At 43.1% G+C, this 16821-nt stretch overlaps 1 protein-coding gene across 2 annotated transcripts in view; it reads left to right on the top strand.

Annotated features, from left to right (window-relative positions):
- The window catches only part of WDR7 (WD repeat domain 7), a 363988-nt gene that overhangs the window by 31152 nt on the left and 316015 nt on the right, over positions 1-16821 (top strand). For both annotated transcript variants that reach the window (XM_075532929.1, XM_075532930.1), the window contains 6 exons: positions 801-879; positions 2981-3155; positions 10073-10149; positions 11018-11137; positions 12848-12993; positions 13732-13834. In XM_075532929.1, the coding sequence (XP_075389044.1) occupies positions 801-879; positions 2981-3155; positions 10073-10149; positions 11018-11137; positions 12848-12993; positions 13732-13834 (700 nt within the window). The remainder of the gene's footprint in view (positions 1-800; positions 880-2980; positions 3156-10072; positions 10150-11017; positions 11138-12847; positions 12994-13731; positions 13835-16821) is intronic.

Here is a 16821-nt window from a genome sequence, read left to right as displayed (position 1 = left end):
CCAGAGACTTAGGGTTCCACTAACCTGATATCTTTGATGATTTTGAGTTTTGTTCCATGTTTTTCCTTTCAGTTTATTTACTAATCGCTGCTAGTTTAATGATCAGCCATTTGCTGAACCCAACAGCAGCTCTGCAGAAGAAAAGACCTGGCAATATGTGGTCATTGAGATTTGAGCCCGGGAACCCTGTCGGGAAACTGTGCTCTGTCACATAGGGCTGCTATGAGTTGGAATGGAACCCACAACAAAAGCAGTCTGTAAAGTTAGCCTGTGGGAATTATAGAGGTCCGCCTGGGCTTAGAAGATGGTTCATTACACAATCTATTACAGAAGAACATTGAGAAGGCTGAAGAGCACTGGATCAGGAGTCCTCATTCTCTGCCCTCCCCACATTATGTGGATTAAAAAAACACTTCATATAACTCTTTTCAGCAACAAGAGGGGGCATCAGTACGAATATAGTACCTTCTTGTCAATTAAAGGACAGTTCATATTAGATGAATATAAAGGGGTTGAGTGCCTTGTAAAAAGTTGTTTCACTCCATATCAGACATGGAAATTGACCTCCTAAAATCTTTAATGATATGAGGATTATTACTTTTTATTAGGAATTGTAAGCCTACCAGAGTCTCAGAGAGAATGAGTCTGGGTGGAGGGGGCATGAAGATGGTGGGTGGGAGATTGGAAATGTTGACAAACAGCAGTAGTGAGTACTTAACTTGAGCCATGGCACAAAGTTGAACCTCCCTTTAAAAAATCAGATTTAAGGTGAACTATTACACGTTGTGTCTGTCTTATAGAGAGATGTGCCTTTGGGACGTGAATGACGGCAGATGTATTGAATTCACAAAGTTGGCTTGCACACATACCGGCATACAGGTTAGTATCTAGTTTGGTAAATGTTCAGGTCAGCACAACTTATTACCGTAATATAATAATCTAGAAATAACAATACATTTTTAAGAGTGAGCCTGTAAGTTTATATGAAAAATGGCTAGGGCGGGATAGCAGGAAAAGAAGACAAGCCCTGGAGGTTGGGAAGGACTCCCCATAAGATGGTACAGTGGTGAAGGTCACAGAGGGAAGGAGAACAGTTCGAGAGCGGGTGGGTTGGCCAGTGGCCACCTCTGCGCCTGCTGGCCGCCAGACACGGGGCCCCTTGACTCCTGGATAAGTGCTGTAGGTTCTCAAGAATAGGATTCTCTGTGATCAAAGCCTTTGTAGAGCTCTATGAGTTAGGATGGACTCGCAGCAGTGGGTTTGGCTTGAATCTGAACGCCTTCATTGGCAGTGACTGTCAACTGACCTGTTTTGGGTTCGCGTCATTTCCATTAGTTGCACGGTTAGTCTAGCCCTTAAGTATTGTATGATCCCATGCAGAGTGTACACAGGAATTTGGAGGTTCTGGGTTACATTCCTTGTATTCTTTCACAATTTTTTATAATTGTCACATTTTTTGTTCAATTTACTGAATATTTACCCTGGGAAAATAACGCAAAATAAGATTTTGTTCTCAATCGTAAAGGAAAGGGAGAAAAATGCACATTCATTGAGCCCTTAGGTATTTATATGTATAGATGTTTATTTTTAAAACTTATTTTGTGTTGTTGGGAATATTCACAGCAAAACAGACCAATTCAACAATTTCTATAAAAACAACTTAATGACATTGATGACATCCTTTGAATGTACAATGGTTCTCATGCTGCTCTTCTGACTTTTTTCCCCTTGAACACAGATTTGTAGCCCTCTAAGTACCCTATGAAATCTTTTCACTTGCTCTTGTCAACTTGATCCAATGTAGTTAGAACTTGAAGAGAGCACATTGGTGAAGGCAGATACGCTCTACTAGTTAAACTGAACTACGATGATTTTAGATGACTTCACAGGCTGTTGTTGGTTTAAGGCTTAAGCATTCTCATAGGACCATAGTTTCAGGGATTCACATTTATGGGCATTACTTACCTGGCGTTTCATTTACCATGCTACACTTCAACAAATTAAGTAGCGATATATGATTTTACATGTACATAGAAGCAGAAATCCAGAGTAATTGAGCCATTTGCCAGATTTTATGGTGTGTCATTCCTGATGTGAGGACCACACATTATGTTCGTCCAGCTCTAGGGACGGTGTTCTTTTCTGTTATAGCATACTGTCATCTTGAAACCAAACCATTTGTAAGATGGTGGTTAGTAAGTCGGGTCTTTTGTGACTGTATTTTTTGCCCCGACCAAAGTTTACCAAACTATAATCACAACCACAACGACACCAATAACAAACAAACTAGTTGTTGTCAGTGGATTCTTTTCACAGAGTAGTAATGATAAATCTATGCTCACTATTCCTAGTCATTGAAAGTTCTTGTGTTTGTGACCCACTGGAGTAGCCTTTTGCCCTAATTTGAGAAGCAGAATTTTTCCAGGTTTTGTTTCTTTTTGTCCAGTCCTGTTTGTGTTGCTAGAGGGGGTTACCGAGAAAATGTAAGCATGGATTCAACCCCAAATTAGTTCCAAAGGGATGATAAAATGTTAGGAAAAGAATAATTTTTTGCAGATATTTTGAAATGTGCAGAATTAACTTGCTTTTTAATGTGTGTCTACATGCACATGTACATACCACGTGTGCCAAATCGTAAAAACCAGGTACCACCCCCAGTGCCATGGCATTGATTTGACTTAGCGTGACCTTATGGAGCAGAGAAGAACTGCTCCGTAGGGTTTCTGAGGGTGTACACACCTGTATGGGAGCAGTCTGATCCACCTTTTTCCCTTGGAGCAGACAATGGTTCGAACAGCTGACCTTTAAAGCAGCCCCGTGCTTAGCCTTCTGGCCACCATGTCCTCTTTCAAACAACATCTGTCTAAAGAACTTGAACATTTCAGAAAATATCCTAATGCATGTGATGAGTGCGTTTATATCAAGCAGCAAAATGAAAAGAGAACATTGAAAAATCTTTTTCCTTTTGACATGACTTTAGTTCTACCAGTTCTCCATTGGAAATCAGCGAGAAGGGAGGCTCTTATGCCATGGGCATTACCCTGAAATCCTCGTGGTGGATGCCACCAGCCTGGAGGTGCTGTATTCCTTAGTATCAAAGATCTCCCCAGACTGGATCAGCTCCATGAGCATTATCCGATCGCACCGAACACAAGGTTAGTGGGTTACAATTTTTGGAAACTTCAGCACATTGACTTACTGTTTACTTTATTTTTAACCCTATAGTTTATCGCCAGTTAATATTTCATTTATAATGTTCTGCTTACAGAAATAACTATTCCAATACTTTATGATCTGAAATGAAAAGGTATGGTCTTTCTCCTCATTCATGAAGTAGCTTTTGATTGAAGTACGACTTAAAACTGTTGGAGATCTTCTTTCAGCAGCGTCAGTCTGGGGCTGGCTGTCTGGAGTGGAGGAAGAGTATATTGTCCCTTGGAGGGATGGCGGAGCTGCAGTTTCTTCTGGGTTTCTGTAGCCCAATTTTGTTTCTTGGAAAGGTTTATACTTCTGTTTCATATAGTAGTAATGGCAAGGGTGGTGTGACATTGTGGGAATTGTAATTAATTACATGAAACACAATGTGCATGGGTTATTGATCGGAAAATGGATTTGCTCTGTAAACCTTCAACCAATTCACAATGCATTAAAAAAAAGCACCCAAAAAAACCAAAGCCAAAGAAAAGCATTGGCGAATCTTGCTCTCTGAGCAAGATTTCCAAACTATATCAGTCCCAGACTAATGAGTTGAGTTAGATCATAGGTAGGGTGTCAAAAAGTTTGTGGAGAACTTGGCTTATCTGGACTTATTCGATTTCTTCTTGAAGATCCTTCATATTTTTATTTATTTTTTGATCCTTCATATTTCTATAACAAAACTGCTATGTGTGCGCGCATGCGCACAAATGTACTCAAAAAGTCTAGAAAAATATTATTAACAATCTCTGGGGGGAAAAACAGGAGGTGATGATACAGTTTAAGTTTAATGAAAGTTCCTAGTAAGCGCCCCATCCATAACTGATGCTCAATAAACATGAGTATTCTGTCTTCGTATCTATGGGAAACCTTCAACAATAGCTATGAGCGTAAAGTCAAATTCCTTTGGAAAGTGATTGATGATGAGTATCAGTGTATATATTCTTTAAAAAATCATTTTATTAGGGGAATGTATATATTCTTATAAACCACTGTAGGAACATTATCTCTTCACTGCCACCCCAGCCCCCTCCATATACGCCCTCTATAAAGTCTAACCTCCCCTACTCACCAGTTCTTGAGGATGTATAGTATTGGGCATCATGTTACTAAGCATTTTCATCTGTTACCATTCTCACAGTGCCCAGTGGAACAGGCACTGTTGCAGTCTATCCTTTTGTTGAGCAGGCCGACGCTTATCAAGGGTGGTCTTTGCCAAGATCACAGAGCTGCCGTGTGACTGACAGGTGGCCATTTGGACTCCAGACTGTGCTGTCCACTGCGTTGCACTGCCGCCCCAGTGCCCTGCTTCAGTTGGACGGGAGCTTTCCGGCGCTGCGTTTTCAGCTTGGCAGCCAGCAAAGAGCTATTCATCCAGTAGCCATTTGGCAGGTTTTTTTGTCGAATGCCTATTCCCTTCTTGGTGCAGGGGATTGACCTACTTAGGAGGCTGGAATCCTGGTAGGGGAGACTGCTCTGTGAAGCATGACAGTAGAGCGAATACAAGATGGCGATACTGTGCAAAGAGGACGGAAGTAGGGCAGTGAAGGTGCTGGGGCACCTGTGACAGGCCGCCCAGATGCGATGAAACCTCATCTAGTATTTGGAAGATGAGGAGGCATTAGTCTTGCAGACATGGGAAAAGGATGTTTCTGGCAGAGAGAACAGTCAGTACAAAGGTGCAGAAACATTAAAACTAGTCTGGGCATGTGTGGGAAACCGTGCATGATCTTTTTCTGGGATAAGATGTATTAAGGGAGGATTTGCGTCTGGCGTTGGTGGCAGAAGCTGGATCATGAAGGAGCTTACCTGTCCGCTGGGAACTCAGATTTCACCTTGAGATTGAGGCTTTGCAGATTTTATTTATTTACTTTTTTGTTTTCTATTGGCTTTAAAAAAATCATTTTATTGGGGGCTTGTACAACGCTTATCACAATCCATATATACATCCATTGTGTCAAGCACATTTGCTGCCCTCATCATTCTCAAAACATCTGCTTTTCACTTGAGGCCCTGGTATCAGCAACTCATTTTTTCCCATCTCTTCCCCGTTCCCCCCTCCTTCATGAACCCTTGATAATTTACAAGTCATTACTGTCCAATGTCTTCCTTCACCCACTTTTCTGTTGTCTGACCAACAGAGAGGAGGTTATATGTAGATCCTTGTAATTGATTCCCCCTTTCTACTCCACCCTCCCTCCACCCTACGGGTATCACCACTCTCACCACTGGTCCTGAGGGGATCTTCTGTCCTGGGTTCCCTGTGTTTCCAGTTCCTATCTGTACCAATATGAATTCTCTGGTCTAGCCGGATTTGTAAATTAGAATTGGGATCATGATAGTTCGGGGGAGGAAGCATTTAAAAACGAAAGGAAAGTTGTATGTTTCATCGTTGCTACACTGCGCCCTGACCAGCTCGTCTCCTCCTTGCGACCCTTCTGTAAGGAGATATCCAGTTGCCCACACATGGCCTTTGGGTCCCCACTCTGCACTCCCTCTCATTCACGATGATGTGATTTTTGTTCCTTGATGCTTGATAGCTGATCCCTTTGACACCTCACGATCACATAGACTGGAGTGCTGCTTCTATGCAGATTTTATTGTGAAGGTCCAGCTCATAATGATTTCAGACTTTGCCGAACATGCAACCCGTGCTGCAACAATTCAGCTCTGCTGTTAGTGCAAACGCAGTGCTACATAACGTGTCTGCGAAATAGCCCTGCTCTCCTCTAGTAACTCGTTCCTGAGGGCTGCAAACAGTTAACTTGCTGCTAACCAAAAGATTGGAAGTTCAAGTCCACCAGGAGTGTCTCAGAAGAAAGGTCTGGCCATCCATTTCTGAAAACTCAGCCACTGGAAACCTTGTGCAGCCCAGCTCTACCAGGACACCCCACGAGTCAGAATTGATTCAACAGCAACTGGTCTTGTCTTTTTTTTTCCCCCTAATCATTTTTTTGAGGACTCTTGCAGCTCTTATCACAATCCATACATCTATCCATGCCAAGCACATTTGTACTTAGGTTGCCGTCTTCATTTTCAAAACATTTTCTTTCTACTTGACCCCTTGGTATTAGCTTCTCATTTTTCCCTCTCCCTCCCTAATAACCCTTGATAATTTATATATTTTTTTCATGTCTTACACTGACTGCTGTCTCCATTCCCCCACTTTTCTGTTGCTCATCCCCCTGGAAGAGGGTTATATGTCAGTCATTGTGACCGGTCCCTCCCTTCTTCCCTCACCTAACCCCTTCCCCTCCTGGTATCATTACGCTCATTGTTGGTCCTGGGGTTTTAGCTTGGTCTTGGGTCCCCTGTGTTGCGAGAGCTCTCATCTGTACCAATGTACATGCTCTGGTCTAGCTGGTTTGTAAGGTAGAATTGGGGTCATGATGGGCAGGGCAGTGGCGGGGAAGCAATAAAGAAATAGACCAGTGGTTCTTAACCTGCGTGTCACGACCCCTTTGAGGGTCGAACGACCCTTTCACAGGGGTTGTCTAAGACCATCGGAAAACACATATTTCTGAAGGTTGGGGTCACCATAATATGAGGAACTGTATTAAAGGGTCATGGCATTAGGAAGGTTGAGAACCACTGAACTAGAAGAATGTTGTGTCCATGCTAGACTGCACCCTGACCGACTCATCTCTTCCTTGTGACCCTTCTGTGGGGGGATGTCCAATTGATTACAGATGGGCTTGGGTTCTCCACTCTGCCCCCCCCTCTCATTCACATCGATAGGATTTTTTGTTCTGCGTTTTTGATGCCTGAAACCTGATCCCATCAACACCACATGATCACACAGGCTGGTGTGCTTCTTCCATGTGGGCTTTGTTGTTTCTCAGCTAGATGGCTTCTTGTTTACCTTCAAACCTTTACGATTCCAGGTGCTCTATCTTTTGATAGCCGGGCACCATCAGCTTTCTTCACCACATTTACTTATGCACCTATTTTGTCTTCTGACATCCTTCAGGGAAGGTGAGCATCACGGAATGCCGGGTTATTAGAACAAAGCCTTCTTGAATTGAGAGAGAGCTTGAGTAGAGGCCCAATGTTCGTCTGCTTCCTTAATACTTAACATATAAATGTATGTACATAGATCTGTCTCTGTTGTTATACATAACTTTGTTTACATTTGTATATGCCTGTATTTAAACCTCTGCAAATATTCTTCGCCCCTATTTCTTTCCTCTATTGCCTTTTCCTTCCCTCTTGTCATACTATCATGTTCCGCCTTCACTCAGGTTTCAGTAATTCCTCTCGGCTACATTGCACATGATCAAGCCCCACCAGGCATCCTAGCTTTCCTCGCCATTGATTTTTAGATCACTTGTTGTTCGTTTGTCCCTGCGCTTGTAGACACCCACCTTCCTTTCCCCTGCCTCCCACTCTCCCAGGTCCCTGGAAAGGTTGTTTTCTCCTCTGGATTGTTTATCCTGCCTATCTTATTTAGATAGACATGCAAAAACAATAATTAGCATGAAAAAGAAAGCAAAAACAAAACAACTAAAGAAAACAAAAAATAAAACAACAACTCCAAAAAAAGAAAAGCGTATGAACAGCTCCAGGTCTGCTTGTTGACCCTTATGAGTGTTTTCTGGTGGAGTCTGATGGGGCGCCACACAGTGGCCCCAAACTCAATTTTTGCTTTTCCTTGGGACTTCTTTGCTTTGCTCCCCTTGCTGCTCTGTTGCAACTGATGTTTTCATAAAACTTTATTTATAAAACCAGCCAGTGGGCTGGATTTGGCCGTGGACTGTATGCAGCCTGCTGACTCCTGCTGTAGGTGATAGTTAGTCTCTGGATAAAAGTCCATGAAGGGACTTTGGCGACATTGTTGGGAATGGTTTCGATGGGAGCAGACGAGTGAGGGAGGATCTTACCATAGTATCTCAGCTGAGAGAGATGGGGAAGGTCTCCACTTAGCAGCGACTTTGGAAATGGATTTAATGGACTTAACAATTCCCAGGAGTGGTCTTCAGAGTATTTGTGGTTTGTTAATAGGTGTTAGTGCAAAGACAGGTTCTATGGTCAGGCATGTTTGGGAGATGTTTGGCAACATGGTCTTGAACTGACTTCTCCAGTGTGGGGCTTTCTCAGATGGTGTTCAGAGACATGTTAGAGAATGAGTGCTGTAAAAACTATAAACAGTCACAACAGGGAATTCATTATTAGTCTGCTCACCTCTAGTTATTGTTGTAAGCAGTGTCTTCTTGAAAATGTACTGTATTTGTGATGAAGCAGTTTGTAGCAGTTGAAATATTACACTTTCTCTGTATTCAGGATGTATGAGTATAGCCATGGTCTGGTGGTACAAACAGAATGAAATGCTATTTTAATAGAAAATTTTGTGTGCTCTCTGTCATTCTAAATCTAGTTAGATACTAATGTTGCACTAAACAACCAAACAAGCAAACAAAACCCCATATGCCACTGTGTAAATTCAGACTCATAGGGACCCAACGGGACAGGCAGAGCTGTTCCTGTGGGGCTGTAACTCTTTACAGGAGGAGAAAACTTCATCTTTCTCCTGCAGAGCTGCGGGTGGTTTTGAACTGCCAACCCAGTGGTTAGCTGACCAACTCATAACCCATGCACACATCTGTGTTTTTTAATACATTTATTATATCCTGCATTTTTCATCTGCATTTTCTGTGCACTTAGCATAATCTTGTGTGTGGATATTTGAGAATTTCATATATATTGATATAATGCAATTTTGCTGTCTTGGACAATACTTGTGAGTAATTATAGTTTCTTTGTTCAGGAATCATGGGAAATATGGTAATCAGTATATCCCAGTGTCTTATGATGCCTAGGGAATTATGCAATATGATAAACTTTTTACCTAAAACCAACAAACAATTCTTTCTAATAACTAATTTTTGTTGAATACTTAATGTGTGCCAAGCGCTGCACCTGTGGTACTTCTTAATTCTCAAAGTAACTCATTAAGGTAGGCATACATTTGCTACATTTATGCTTGCTAGCAGACAAGCAAATTAGGTTTAAGATAAACGAGTTAAAACTTGTCAGAGGAGCCCAGGTCGTGCAGTGCTTTAAGCACTGTTCTGCTAAGCACACATTTACGTTTAAGCCACCAGCTGCTTTGCAGGACAAGATAAGGCTATCTGGCCCCATGGTCAGAAGTCCTCAGACTTTTCTACTCTGCCCTGCTGGGATGCTGTGAGTCACAAGTCACTTGCGGCAAGTGGTTTGGGTTTTGTTGAGGTGGGATGAGTTGGGGTGGTGGAATTGAGTTGTCCACAGATGATTGGCTAATTAGTGAAGTCATTTTTACCACATTCCTGTGCCGCTGGGAAGTTTGCTGTTTGAGTGCTTTTGAATGTTCCCGCTCTCCACATTCCTGCATGTTCCTTCCCCAAAGCTTGAAGCTGGTGTGTTGAGATTTCACATCCCGGGGCGGTGTCCTGTTGCAGTCTGGGGTGGGTGTCATGCTCGCGCAGCGCGGTGTGGGCGGGCGTGTGGACCTGGAGGAAACAAAGTGATCACTCCTGATCTAGAATTGAAGGTGGTCCGAAGAATGAAGGAAAGTTTTTTTGCCTTAAACGTTTTATTGGCATGTAATTACCAGAACCTCAATTCAACGAGTTCAGCCACCTCAAGGAAGGAAAGTTTTTGTTAGCTTAGTAATCCAGGGCAGGATTTAGTGATGCAAAAGTCCACAAACACTCAAGTGGCTCCTGGAACGACCTCACTTTCAAAAATCGGAATCCAGTGATTTCCTAAAAGGCAAGGTTCTGTTCTGTCTACTGTCCACAGCATGCTGTTGTTTTCAGTTCACTGAAGTGGACCGCCTCGCTATGTGGAGTGGCAGCATGTCAGCCTTGTAACCGGCTGCTTGTTCCCTTCTGTCTAGAGGACACGGTGGTGGCTCTCTCCGTGACCGGCATCTTGAAGGTGTGGATCGTGACGTCCGAGTTCAGTGGCTTGCAGGTGAGGCACTTTTGTCTGCTTTGGTTCATGTTGTCTTGGCCTTCAGTAATGAAACGCCCTCATTCTCCAACTCACCCCCTAAAAACAAATGTTGGGGAAGAACAAGCTGTTCTTTCGGATAGCCTTGGTGGTGGAGTGAAGAAGACACCCAGCCCTCTGCCCTTGATGGTAGACACCTGTTCCATGTCAGGAGAAACAGACTGCAGGAGACACGAAGGAGGACACCTCTAGGGCCTGGAGTCTCCCTCCATTGCTTCTGCTCGAGCTGGGACATTCAGCTCTGGGAAAGTATCAGGCCAAACAAACTGCCCCCAAAGTAGAGGAAGCCGTTTGTGCCTCGGCCTCAGTTCTGTAGGCACGAATTCTTTGTTACTTTTACTACGAAGGCATTTATCAAGAAGGACAGATCCATTTTGGGCTGCATTGGTAACTGAGTTCATCAGGCAGGGAATGTGTAGGCATTGAATCTGGGAGGCACTAGATGAAGTCATCAATTACTGAAAGTGGAGGAAGAAGCGGGAAGAACAAAACCTGAAAGAAGATACTTGAGTGACTGCAGACATTCGTACCCCCAGGCGTTGCTTATGTCCTCGCCCGCGTGACAAGAGTCTCAGAGTGTTGGCCTTGAATAGCTTGTGGCAAGCACCTTTGTGCCCCGCTGTCTGTAGAGTGCATTCTTGATGGTTTTTATATTTCACTTCTCTGTGAGGTGACTTCTTTAGAGTTGACTAGATGGCAGCCCGTTTGGCTGGATCTGAACTACTGAACAAAGCAAGTGATGCCCTTATTTCATCTCTCCTTCCTTGTGTGGTTCTTTTAATTGACAACCAGAGCATCCCCACAGCCTTCCAAATCTTCTCTCTTTCAGGACACGGAGCCCATATTTGAGGAGGAATCCAAACCAATTTATTGTCAGAATTGCCAGAGCATTTCCTTTTGCGCGTTCACACAGAGGTCACTGTTGGTTGTGTGCTCCAAGTACTGGCGGGTAAGGGAACTTCTTCCTACTGCAGCGTGGCTTTGCTGGCCTCCCGAAGGTACCCCCGAGGAAAAGCAGGGTGCGCAAGTACTCAGCCCTTTGGGATCCTTAGCAGGCATTCAAAATGGCCTCTCTCTGTAAATGAAACCCAGAACAGGCGCATCCATAGAGACAGCTTGGGGGGGTGCCAGGGGCGGTTGGGGCGAGGCGAGGAGAGGAGTTAGTGAGCACAAGTGAAGAAAAGTCCTAAAATGGTAGGGTGATCGCACAATCCTTTGTTAATGTGTGCGAACCCTCAGATGTTGTCGCATGGGAATCATGTCAATAAAACTCAAAACAACAAAACAGAGCTTCAGCCACTGCAGTTGTGCATAAGGGGTACAGACAGTAATCATAATTTATTATTTAGTTACATATAACGCAGGACAATCAATTGGGAAGTTTATCAAAAGAATAAACTATTTCATCTGGTGTATACTAAAGTCAGTAGCCTTTTAAGGGAAAGATCTGTTGACCAAACGAAAATTAAAGCGCTGCTTCTTTCTTTCCCCTTACATTGTTTTTTAAACAGTGGAGGAAGGAGTTGGGATTCGGCTGTCCGTCATTTTGTTCTGTTTTGTTTTATTCACTTTGTGACTCTTGCTCTTCTGGTCTGACATTTCACTTTTCTCCTAGCCCTTTAGTCATGACTTGGCAAGGCAGGGGAGGCAGAGCGTGAGGTTTTTGCAGGTAGAACACATCTTTGTCGGGCCTCACTGTCTCTGAACGACCCCAGGTGGTGCCCTCCACTATTAACTGAAAGGTGGGCAGCTCAAAACCATCTAGTGAATCCTGGGGGAAGACTGTCCACCTGCGTCTCTCCGGGCAGTTCTCCTCTGCTGCAGGGGCTTGGTGGGAGTCAGCATCAACTGGACAGCGCCTCACAGCAGCACTAACACCCTCACTGCCGTCCATTGGCTCCTGGCTTCCTTGAGTCAGGGTACAATCGTCCTCTGTTACTTCAGAGCTAATGCCTCAATGTTTCCATAGTCAGCAGACACGGAGCACTTGTTCTGAGGCTAGCACGTTTCTCAAGGGTTGTGCGTGTGTGTGTGTGTGTGTGTGATTTCTTCTTCTCCTCGATTCCCCAGCGATTCGTTTTCTAAAAGTGCCCAACAAATTATCCTCAAACTTAGCAGCTTAAAGCCACTGGTGCTCATTATCTCCCACCTTCTGTGAGTCAGGAGTCTGGACATGGCCCATCAGGGTGCTCTGACTCGGGATTGCTCACAGGTTGCCGTCAAGGTGTCGGCTGGGACTGTGATCTCAAGTGGATTCCCGTCGGCTCTTGCTCCTGATATGAAAATCATATAAAGACTGCAGTCTGCATAGGGCTCCACTTGTCCCAGTCTGCTGCCTGACCTCCAGGGGGACTGCATATAACCAGGGGCCTGAGCATGCTCCCCTCTGGAAGGCCACTCTGCCCCCACAACTCACTGACAAAGTGAGCCTGTGGACTCTAAAGGGCTGACCTTGCTCAAAGCAGCTTCATTTCCAGAGGGGTTTTGTTTTGTTTTTAAGTTGGATTGTCATTGTTTAAGGGAGGCTTCAGAAAGTCTGTGGGAAAATGGCTTGAAGAGATAATGTGATTTTTTTTCCCCCATGAACCTTTAGGAGCCTGTTTGTACCTTAAAATAAACCCCAATCACATGGAATGGTTGGTTCTGCCTTATTCTGTAGGTGTTTGATGCTGGAGACTACTCTCTGTTGTGCTCGGGTCCCAGTGAGAATGGACAGACATGGACTGGAGGTGACTTTGTCTCTGCAGATAAAGTCATCATTTGGACTGAACATGGACAGAGTTATATTTACAAACTGCCTGCCAGGTATTCATTCAACAATAAGTTAGCACTTAATTAAAAGTCACACACTCCGAATTTGGGTTATAACCCAACAATATGGGAATGTGTATAACAGGGATCTCAAACTTTTTAAACAGGGGCCAGTTCACTGTCCCTCAGACCCGTTGGAGGGCCGGACTATAGGTTAAAAAAAACCCCTATGAACAAATTCCTATGCACATTGCACATATCTTGTTTTGAAGTAAAAAAACAAACGGGGCAAAACACCCGGTGGGCCGCATGGGGCCTGCGGGCCACAGTCTGAGGACCCTGATGTATAATATATTTAGTGTAAGTAACATCTTAAGTTAGACCTATAATTCCTGCTTAGCTTATAATTATAGAAACTAGCTAGATTTTTATTTTGCATGGGATATTGTAAAAAGAAGGGAAAAAAAGAAGTCCTGGTAGCACAGTGGTTAGGTGCTTGCCTATCAGCCAAAAGGTCAGCACTCAAACCCAGGAGCAGCTTGGAGGGAGAAAACTGTCGTGGTCTGCCTCCATGAAGAGTATGGCCTTGGAAATACTCTGGGACAGTTCTTCCCTGTCCTGTTGGCTTGTTTTCAAAGATACTTTAATAGCAATTAGTTAATTTAATGGCTTCATTAAATTATAATTTAAAAATTTCCTTTTGTTTATTGTCTATACAAACTTGGCACATAGGATATGATAAAACATGTAATGTCAGTTTTGAAATGAATGCTTTATTTTTTTCATTTTCAGTTGCCTTCCAGCTAGTGATTCATTCCGCAGTGATGTGGGGAAAGCAGTCGAAAATTTAATTCCTCCTGTACAACATAGCCTCCTGGATCGAACAGATAAAGAGGTAAAATTCCTCAGGTATCATTTGCCATTGATAAAAAACTCAGAAACCAAACTCATTGCCATTGAGTCGCTGCTGACTCATACCGATCCTCTAGGGCAGGATCGAACTGCCCCTTTGGGTTTACAATTGATAGTTGTGTTGACAATTTCCACAGCTATAATTATTGGTGTCTTTTTTGGTAGGTCAGTATTTGAAAGATTTAGTACAACTAAAGCCCTTGTTAGATGTTGCAAGTACTAACATGATCACCCTTAAAAGCACAATTTGGAAGTTTGAGCATTTCTTTTTCTATATAAATGACTATAATACAGTAATTTTTCTTTCTCGAAGAATACAAGTGATTGTATGCTGATTATACATTAGGACCAACGTGGTAACATTCTTATTGATAAAAGTAAACCTATTTACACTATCATATGATTATAAATATAGTGACCGGGTTTTAGAAGAGCAAAAATAATAGGTGTAACGATACTGATTAGTAACAGTTTTGTACTTGAAACAGCAGAATCTTTTTAAAGAACATGTAGACAACTCAAGTACTCCCTCAACTCAAGAACACTGTTCTAATAATCCGGGATTCTGAGATGCTCACCTTCTTGACACGATTGCTGAAGACAAAGTGGGTGCATAAGCAAATGTGAAGAAAGCTGATCAAAAGGCTGGCAAAAGATAAAGCATCTGGGGACTTAAGGGCTTGAAGGTAAACAAGCAGCCATCTAGCTGGAAGCAACAAAGCCCACATGGAAGAAGCACACCAGCCTGTGTGATCATGTGGCGTTGATGGGATCAGGTTTCAGGCATCAAAAACGCTGGAAAAAAAATCATAATGTGAATGGTGAGGGTAGGGAGTGCGGAGTGGAGGCCTAAAGCCAATCTGTAAACAATTGGATATCTCCTTACAGAAGTTGTGGGGAGAAGATGGGCCAGTCAGGGTGCAGTGTGGCAATGATGACACATACAGCTTTCCTCTGGTTCTTTAGTGCATCTTTTCCCTCACTATCATGACCCCAATTCTACCTTACAAATCCGGCTAGACCAGAGCATGGACACGGGTACAGATAAGAGCTGGAAACACAGGGAACATAGAACAGATAAAGCCCTCGGCACCAATATTGAGAGTAGTCATAGCAGGAGGGGCAGGGGAAGGTGGGGGGAGAAAAGGGAAACCATCACAATGACCTACCTATAACCCCCTCCCAGGGGGATGGACATCAGACAAGGAGGTAAAGGAAGACACCGGACAGTGCAAGACATGAAAAAATAATGATAATTTATAAATTATCAAGGGTTCATGAGGGAGGGAACGTGAGGGTGGGGGAAAAAATGAGGAGCTGATACCAAGGGCTCACGTAGAAAGAAAATGCTTTGAAAACGATGACGGCAACATACGTACAAATTTGCTTGACACAATGGATGTATGTATGGATTGTGATAAGAATTGTATGAGCCCCCAATAGAATGACTTACAAAAAATTAAAGGACATGTAGACAGACGTAAATCAGTAGATATTCTGAATGAAGAATAAGATAATTATTTCTGTCTATAATAAGAAGTTAATTATGATTTCCTAAAATCTTCATGGCCACTTAATATCCAAAAACAGCAACACTTAATATTCAGTTTTCAACTTTGTGTTATCTGACAGTGAGAACATCTGATATTAGAAGTACAATGTAATGATGAAAGAAGTCTAGGTATTTCAACCTGATTCTTCTGAAAATTTGATCTCAGCTCTATGTAGAGGAAAGGAACAGGGAGGGATTTCCTCCCCAAGTATATTTTAAATATTCAAAAAATTTTAAAAATCTGTGTACAGTTAAGATCTTCAGTAATATGTTCATTACTCTCAGCGTAGACTCCTACTAGTTATCCTCCAACCTAGACAATCACTTGTGAAACTAAGAGATATTGGCTTGCATGACGAACATGCTTATACTGTTTCTGTAAAGGTTTTTCACTTAACATAAAACGTGCTTATGATGATTCCGTAGGAGAAAATTATGAACATGTGATTAGAAAAATGATGCTCTAAACTTGGCCAAATTCTGTTCAAATGTTGGGTGGAAGGTAGGACTTTTTTTGTGTATAAATTTTAATATATCATTTTATTGGGTGCTCTTACAGCTCTTAGAACAATCCATACATCATTTGTGTCAAGCACATTTGTACATATGTTGCTATCATTTCCAAAACATTTTCTTTCTACTTGAGCCCTTGGTATCAGCTCATCCTCCCCGCCCCCTTCCTCCCGCATGAACCCTTGGTAATTTATGAATTTTTTTTTTCATGTCTTACACCAACCGCTGTCTCCCTTCACCCACTTTTCTGTTATCCCCCTCCCTGGGAGGGGGTTATATGTCAATCATTGTGATGTCCTCCCCCTACTCCCTCCACCTTCCCCTGACCCTCATGATGTCACTACTCCCAGTATTGTTCCTGAGGGGTTTATCTGTCCTGGATTCCGTGAGCTGAGAGCTCCAGTGTACATGCTCTGGTCTAGCCAGACTGGTAAGGTGGAACTGGAATCATGTTAGTTGGTGGGGGTGGGGGGGGGGAAGCAGTAAAGAACTAGAGGCAGGTTGTGTGTTCCATGGATGCTATATTGCACCCTGGCTGGCTCATCCCTTCTTGTGACCCTTCTATGAGGGGATGTCCAATTGTCTACAGATGGGCTTTGGCTCTCCAGTCCAACCCCCCTCTTTCGCATCAAAATGGTTGTTTGTTTTGGGTCTTCTGATGCCTGATAAAAGGTCGGTAGGACTTGTAATGGAAGAACTTGCATGTCTGACTGAGGAGACTAAGCTAGATCTTAAAGGAGTAATTGCAAGAGGAAAGGGCTGGCTTTCAACATGCACTGTGCAAAAGGAGCACAACAGAAAGGTTTGCACAGTGGTGTTGTAAGAACTAAGGACATGTGTCCTACATTGTTCCCCAAGGATATGGCTGCACACTCCTTGTTAAAGAGCTAAAGTCTGTGACTGAT

Source organism: Tenrec ecaudatus, chromosome 15 (genome assembly GCF_050624435.1).
Source record: "Tenrec ecaudatus isolate mTenEca1 chromosome 15, mTenEca1.hap1, whole genome shotgun sequence".
In the NCBI taxonomy this organism is placed as follows: domain Eukaryota; kingdom Metazoa; phylum Chordata; class Mammalia; order Afrosoricida; family Tenrecidae; genus Tenrec; species Tenrec ecaudatus.
This window is presented reverse-complemented; position numbering and strand designations above follow the sequence as displayed.